Genomic DNA, 8,328 nt, shown 5'->3' with positions numbered 1-8,328 from the left:
TTCTAGCCATTAGATCGGATATTTGATTTTAATAAATATTTATTGTCTATGCTTGCACATAATTTCATCAAAATCATATATCTAATCTAATGATTAGAATTTTATCCTCTTATCTCCTATTTTAAAAATATTCGTACTTTACATCCCTACTGGCCAAATGGCTCTAAGATATAAAAAAATTATTTGGGAATTAATCAACATGATATGATATCCGTTTTTTATAAATATTCAATCAATATTTTGCTTCTAATAAATATCAGAAGTTTATTTAGAAATTGATATCTAAGGTATTTTTTTGGTACAAACCTATACCACACTTTGTCTCATCTATCATAAGTTTGATTTAACTCTAATTCTGGCTTCAAAGTATCTCAGTCATCAATAGAAAGTATGATAGTTTATATTTTGTACACAACAAATATATTTGTCAAATCACTCTATTAAATTTCTCACTGCCAAATACAATCTAGTTATTCATCATCATACTACAAAGCTAGCTACCTAAAATCTCAGCTCGAAGTGCAAAATAAATTACCAAAATTGTGAACGTAACCTTCCACGCCTTCACAAAAGAAGAATATCAATCCATCAATACATACATCGCCTACTTCAGCTTTAAATTTTCTCAGCATAATTTTATATAATATTCCTCCCATAGAAGAAAATATAACAATTGGGATAAACACCAAACGAAAAGGACATAAAAAAGCACCTTCTGATAAATATTTCCGTCATTGAATTTTAGCTTTAATACCGAGACAAGTGTAAATGAGCAAGTAAAAGCTCGAATTTCTAAAAGGCAAAGCTCTCATCCTAAAAAAATTGTTACAAGTTCACTTTCCTGTTTCTTCTCATGAAATTCCCAGAATCGTAATGCCAAAAATGTTGAGTTTTCATCTCCTGGCAACTCTGCTTTTTCTAATTGTCCTGGAAGGAGTTGCATAATGAGCTATATCCATTGCTTTATCCCGATCTTCTGCTTCATCATCACTAGTTTCATCAGATCTCCATCTTGGTCCACCATTGATGTTAACTTCAGTATTTAATTTCTTTTTCGTTTGGCTAAAGAAATGAAGTGCACATAAGGATTCAGTCTACACAATATCAAATCAATATTGTACATAGCAGCTAATATCAACGAAAGAAAAGAAACCACTAAAAAAATTAAAGGGGTAACTAGATTCTCACCTCTGAGAAACATCCATTGGATCATTAGTAGACATGACATTCCAACTATTATCATCTTTACGTGACTGTACATTCTTACTATACATATTTGGAAGGTCATTTGCAAATTCTTTAGGAGAGCTGAGTGTGGATCTGGTAACAGAATTAGCTGTAGCCTTCCGGGAGAACATGGGGCTGGTAGTTTGATCATGGCCAAAAAGCGAGTTTCGTTCAACTCCAGACAATATTTTGTCTCGCAGATTTTCCTGGGAACTGCTTGCTGATCTGCTAAATGCTTTTGGTGGTGAGCCATTCATAAGACGGATCCTATGATTCCTTGGAGTTGGAGTATTATCATATCTAAGGATTTTGCCAATTTTACCTTGGCGGCTTGAAACCCTCTCATTATTGGTAAGTAACCCCTCGTGGGGATATGATGGGTTAATGAAATTACTGAACTCAGGACCAGTAGTGGGGAAAGGTGTGCCTGTTTTAGTCGAAGTTGCTAAAGTTGAAGAGCCTAACAATGTGGACGTGTGATCTTTATGTAGCAGAAGAGAACGATTAGCAGATGAAGGAATCAATAAACTGGTTGATGTTGAATCTTGAACCTGATGAACGTCAAATTTATCAGGAATTTCAGCTACCCCGTGAGAAGTAGCAGCATCCTCAATCAAGTTTCCGCTTCTCAGTTGTTCCCGCTCAACTTCTGGCAACAACTCCAAACTTCTGTTCTGTTTTATTCAGATGAAAAAAATTATTTCGAAGCTCAATGTAACAATGACAGTTTTCTAAACATGTGAATATTTATAGAACGGGCACAATATATGCTGTGGCTGCAAACCAGAAAAAAATAACTATCGCATGTTGTGGTTCGAGGATAAATAAATGCTTCAAAAACTATATTTTAAATTACTTACAACTAAATTAGATCTCCATCGAATAGCCGTTTCTAATCTTGGTAGAAATTCTTGACTGATAGAACCTTTTGAAATGAAGTCTTGCTCCACCTTTTCAAGTTTAGTATGAACTTGATATGCTTCAGAGTATCTGTAGCGCTGAAACACAGTAGTCTCATTTTTTGTCAAAATTAAATATCACTGTCAGAAAGTTATGCTAAATTAATCTGACATTTAAAAAGCAAAAGAAATTTAAAGCTTATTGTCAAGAATTATAACATAATATGAAGTTAGATATATAAAGCCTACATCAACACCAAGGTTAACAACAACACATATTATGATCCATTGATCATGCTCTAAAAGCGGAGTAAAGAACATGCTTTCTCAATAATGTCCACAAATTATAGAAAAGGGTAGCATCAAGAAAATCCAGGAAGACTAAGACCATTTTCAAGGTCACATCCCTAAGTCGCATATTAAGCATATACAAGAAATAGATTAGGTAAGAAAAATACAGACAATTTCGGGAGGCAAAGACCATTTCTCAGGATAAACCAGAGGGAACTATATGTGCTCTGGAGTGAGGTGTAAGTAATTGGTAAGCAAGGGCTTGGAGATAGTACATAGTACATACTAAGGAAATATGCATATGCAAGATATGGACCAGAAATGAACATGGAGAGCAAAAATACATTTACAAGATTAAAAAATTACAACTGCAAAGACCACCACAAGAAAAGCAACAAGATAAACGGACTAACAAGATCAATAAATTAGTATCATTAATGTTGTTAGAGGCGACAGCTATTGAAGTTGATTACCTGAATATAAAACACAGCGAGTAGACTTCCAGTTGTCCTTAGGGGGTCTTCAATAGCATATTCCAAAAGACATTTGTGTATATATTTTTCTTCATCAGAATTCCACGGCAATTCTAGCATTCGGTCCACCAAGTTTCTCCGAATACAAAGGCAACAAATCTCTGTTACCAGGACCTCCACCCACTCAACCCCATTACTATTTTGGCCTTTTTGTTTCTCCTTGGTATCCCCAGACAATCCTCTATTGAAAGTCTTTTCTTTTGCTTTGGTGCAGAGAACTCTCTGATGCATAAATGCCTCAGTCAGAAGCCCACACTCAATCCTTACCCGCACTGCAGTGACAGCATCCCTAAGTGAATTCATTTGTAGTCCACCATCGCGCCCAGACCATCTCAAAACCATGAGAGCTGTATCAGGACTTCCCCTTTCTAACAGTACTTCAGCAATTTTAGGATGGGAAGTTGGGCCAGATATCTCAGGAAGAATGCGACACGCTTCCTAACAGAGTAATTAATCACATTACTACTCTAAAAGGAAAAGAACAGGTCCACAATACATTAATATTACAATATGCAACATGTTTTACCACAACTATTCTGAGTTCAGTTTTTTAGCTTCCTTTAAATATTGGGAAGGGGGGATTTTATTTTCTAGCTTCTATTATTTAATAATAAACTAGCATGCTTCATATAATGATCAAACATAAGATTTCAATATAGTAATAGATATACATACAGCTAGAGTGCCTAGTTTCTTTTCCCTAGATGAATATATTCCTTATCATCAGTTCGTAGTTAAAAGAAATCAGTAAAGCAATCTTGATGTAAGTATATATCTATCTTTATTTTTACTAAGGTAAACAAGCACTGAAACTCATCAAGCATAATATTATATTGAAGTTACCTGTAAAGCTTCATCTGTATGATCATCAAGAAGGTAAAAAGTCAAAGACTCAAGTAAAGAGTGCCTGCTTATACTAAATGTAGCTGCAAAGTCCTCGAGTATGTCTCTCCATTCTTCATCAGGAATAGTCCAGTGGCGATCATACAAATAATACAGAAACTACAGAAGTTAAGGAAAGAAAGAAATTTTGACAAAATAATAATCATTATCGACAGAAACCAGAGTTCCAAATCCGCAAAAAGTAAGGGTGGTAAAAGGATACAATTGCTTGTTTTGCAATCACCACATCAGAACTTCCATGCAAAAAGAGTAAGTCAGCAGCTGCTCGAAGATTTTTGAAGGGATAGCAACTCAGCACCTGATCAGTATTGGACCTGAAAATTGATGCTCCATCTTTCTGCAAGGCTGCAACTTCTAATCCATCTCCAATTTGAGGCATCATCTCATCCTCCAAATCAAGATTATTCAGTGCATCTTCAATAAATAGAGATCCATCATGTCCTTTTGACTCCGTTGATTCATTTATTGCATCTGGCCAAGCACGTCGAATTGCTTCTGATTTCCGTTTGCGGACAACTGAAGCCCATGATGAACTATTGGAAAAGCGAGATCTCACATTATCCAAAAATTCATGTCTGGTACACCAAATAACAATCTCCATATGCTGGGTACAACAATCAAATAAACTAATTAGCAGAATGAGGATTTCCGCGAGCTATTTTATACTTATAAGAACTTCATATTTTTGGGACAGAGGGAAGCAGAAAGATATGGGGCCCGTTTGTTTTGGCTTTTTTTAAAAATGATTTTTATAGTGTTACCAAATTTTGTGAAAAAAATTTTTACAAAGAAACTTTTTATAAAAGCTTCAAATGAAAGTTTTGTTTGAATAGTTATTCTTAAAATGTGATTTTAGGTATTTCATCTATTTATGGAAAAAAAAATTGGATATCAAAATTTCAAAAAATCACTTAATTTTGAAGCTATTTCAAATAGATTTTCATAAAAATCATTTTTGAAATACAACTTTTTGAAAAAATTATGATTTTGACTAAGTTTTGGTCTTCAATTATGTATGTTTATGTTATAGGATGTGAAATTAAGTGTTTCATTTTAGAAAAAACGAATATAAAAAAACTTGTAATATTTTGAAAACCGGTTTTAAAAAATCTATTTTCAAAAATACTAAGAAAAAATCCATTTTTTTAAAGCTGAAACAAACTGGCCCATAGAAGTTAATCAAAATAGGGTATACAAACAATATAATGAAAGGGTATGTACTAATATCAGCCCCTTCCACTAAAAGCCCCCTAACACAACATATAACATCACTATGATTTTCTAAACAAAGGTCGTGACATCCATACTTTCAAAGACAAGGGTATAAATCATATACAACAAAAACATAACATCATTTAAACTTTAAACACGATTCTAACAGAAATAGCTAGAAATAAATACTAAAAACAAAAAAGAGATATATACTTGTCATGATGATTTTACACCACATGGTCTAACCAAGAAACATGTCAAATCAAATATCAATGCAAATGTAAACATTGTAAATAGTTATAGGATTCTACATTGAGCTCAAACTCTTTCAAAACTAAACCTGCTTTGTCTTTAATATGCTCTCTTGAAGATGGTGCAGATCATGAAGTTGTGCTGAAAGAGTACCCTTAAAAGATGACTCCAAAATGTCTAGCACATTTGATATGCCCTTCAGGTATAATGAAAATTTCAGAAGTAAACTTAATCTCTCTTTCATTCCTGAGATGTCAAGCTTATCTAGTAAAATTGTTAGGGAGAAAAATACTAATGAGTTTGAAAAATAGGTCGTACTACTGATTAGCTTTAGATACCAACAATTAAAAAAGGTTTGAGGATACAAATTCCCTGTAGTTCAGTCATGATATTTTTGAATGTCCTCATGCACCAATCCTTCACTACCACTTCATCCAACAAAAATGCTATGACAGGATCACTGGAAACAGCTGTTTCATCCATACATACATCTGTAATATCTGTAAAGTTTCTGGTCAAGAAAATGCAAAGTAGAGAAAATAGGTGACATTACAATTTACAAGAAAATATTACCAATTTACAAAACATGGAGAGTGGAGAAGAAAAACAAACTCTGAGTATCTCTCCAACAATAATATTAATATGAACACAATTTTCTAACATACCTTTCCTTCACAAATAATAGGTATTTTTCTTTTTTTTTAAATAAAAAATTTTGCCAAAAAATGAATGTCTTCGAAAGGATACAGTGGCAGATTAAGGAAACCAGGTTATTCTCAAGTGCAACGTCAAATAAAGAATAAAGGCGTTGGACGTCAGCAGTTAATTGTTTCTCCCCATCTTCTATTTCTTGAAACCTCTCGTCACATCTTTTGGAAATAAGGCCAGCTTCCATGCACTCGTAATAAAGTCGATGACGCAGTTTAGTACCACTTTTCGGAATTTGGACTCTACAAATTGGACAGATGTCACACCGTTGACTACACTCTTCGCATAATGAAGCATGCCCACATGAATTCAATACATGGTGAACATAGCGACCACAGCTTCTCAAATCTCTAGTAGCCCGGCAACGCTCAACTTTAGCTTCTTTGCACAATTCAATCAGATCAATTGCAGCCAAGTGCTCCAATGTTTCCTGAAATAAAACATCAAAGACCATTTTCCACCTTTTCTCAGACAGTGTTTGTTTGATAAATATGTAACCTCTATTTACATCAAAACACGATTATTTCTTCGGCTAAAGAGAAAGCTTTGCTTTGAAAAGAGTATCCTTGGGACTTCTAAAGAATTTCACAACACAAATTCCAAGACACTATTACTATAATTGATTCCCTAATAAGTGTCTCTTTCCAAATAAATGTTAGTATAAACTATGATTCCAATAGCATACAATAGCAACATGACGGACTGGAGCAGCCAGTGACCGCTACGGGAAGTATGTAGCAGAGCGAACTGCTATAGCAGCAGTAACACCCACTTCAAAGGCTGAAATAGCAGATGCTTGCAGTTGTGATAGTCTCTAAATGCTACATAAAATAAAAAAAACTTGTTCTACTAGCCATTTTTTTACATTTAAATTTAATGTTTAGTCACTTAAAGCACTAGATGCTTAAACTTGTTTCTATTCTCGAGTTTTTTTCTTGGTATTTACTTATATGATTTTGCTTAAGACCAGCAACATTTAATAGTTACTTCACTTATGAATATATCGTTAATATTGAGTATTATTGAATGTTCTGTCATTTAAATATATAGCATTAGTCTTTTAACATGTATAAAAAAAGTCAGCATAGCATTCATCCCACTATAGCTTTTTCAAGGTCAGCTACCAAGCACTTCTATCCAAGCTTGATAACTATGACTACCAATAGGTTCCACAAAAGACATGTGCTCACTTTCTTTGATCAATTCTTAGCTTGTTACCTCAACCTAGAAAATTTCCATGCCGCAATAACAAACTACATAACCCAGCCCAAACATGTAAAGTACTAAAACTAATAAGCATGAAATTTGTAAATTCACGAATAACTCAATTTCTAAGTAGGTTTTCAAGAACTTCACATAGAGCTATAAAACAGTCACTACTCTACTGATCTTCATTTGCAATATACTAGTAAACTATACAGTTCAAACGGTGCGTTACTGGAAGCTAGGGTTTACGAAGTAGCTCAACGACAAAAAACACAGCAACTGAAATTAAGAGGGGATTAAGATTACCTGAACTAATCGGCTACTGTAATTAGGTTGTATCGACGGGGAAAAAGATCTAGCAATGGCGCCGCCGCCGCTGGAGCTCGATATAACGGCGGTGCCTCCGTTGAGCTGCCTATCCATTATAGTGAACTCCGTCAGATTTTTTTCCGAATACGTAATTGAAGGTGAGATTGTGCAATAGTGGTGATTACAGTTCACGGAAGGAACGCATCAATGCTCGGAGAGAATAGAGTGAAACTTTGGGAGAGGGAAACCTTTCACAGATTGGAGTTGCAGGGTTTTTGAAACACTTTTTTTTTTTTTGCTTCTACGATTTTTCGTGTCGACTAATACGGGCCGAAGGTTACCGGGCAAATGAATTTGGGCCCAGATTTTCTATTTTCATAAAACGGCCCATTTCCACTAAGTCTTTGAGATTTTATCCTGCCACCCTCACACTATGACTTGACATCCCCATAATTGCAATGCTTTTACTAAAATACTTTTTGTTATTTTGTATGTTTATGAAAAAAAATTGCATTTTTATAATTTTGGAAAATTTTTTTAGTTTTAGCGGATTTTTGGAAATCTTGTGAGTTTTTTTTTTATCAGATTTGAACCATCAAAATTTTTAAAATCCTATAAATTTTTTTAAAAAAAACTATGAGTTTTTATCGTATTTTTCAAAAAGACTATAAGTTTTTATCATATTTTTCATAAAAAAATATGAATTTTCATCGGATTTTTCAAAAAAAAAAAAGAAAGAAGAGTTTTTACTCGATTTTTCAAATTAATATTTGGTTGCGATAAAGGTG

General features: G+C 33.9%; 1 protein-coding gene across 1 annotated transcript; it reads right to left on the bottom strand.

The window, feature by feature from the left end:
* Window positions 1–509: 509 nt before the first annotated feature.
* LOC131652356 (E3 ubiquitin-protein ligase HOS1) lies at window positions 510–7,826 on the bottom strand. Its single transcript, XM_058922197.1, has 10 exons — window positions 7,538–7,826; window positions 6,065–6,455; window positions 5,683–5,817; window positions 5,406–5,581; window positions 4,056–4,457; window positions 3,794–3,952; window positions 2,891–3,388; window positions 2,088–2,225; window positions 1,189–1,901; window positions 510–1,062 (listed from the first exon to the last, which is right to left on the bottom strand). The coding sequence occupies exons 1-10, from the start codon at window positions 7,652–7,654 to the stop codon at window positions 894–896; spliced, it is 2,898 nt and encodes a 965-aa protein (XP_058778180.1). The 5' UTR covers window positions 7,655–7,826; the 3' UTR covers window positions 510–893.
* Between the last annotated feature and the right edge of the window lie 502 nt (window positions 7,827–8,328).

This window comes from Vicia villosa, linkage group LG2 (genome assembly GCF_029867415.1).
Source record: "Vicia villosa cultivar HV-30 ecotype Madison, WI linkage group LG2, Vvil1.0, whole genome shotgun sequence".
NCBI classification, from domain to species: domain Eukaryota; kingdom Viridiplantae; phylum Streptophyta; class Magnoliopsida; order Fabales; family Fabaceae; genus Vicia; species Vicia villosa.
Note: the sequence above shows the minus strand (reverse complement) of the source record. Positions and strands in the feature narration are given on the sequence as shown.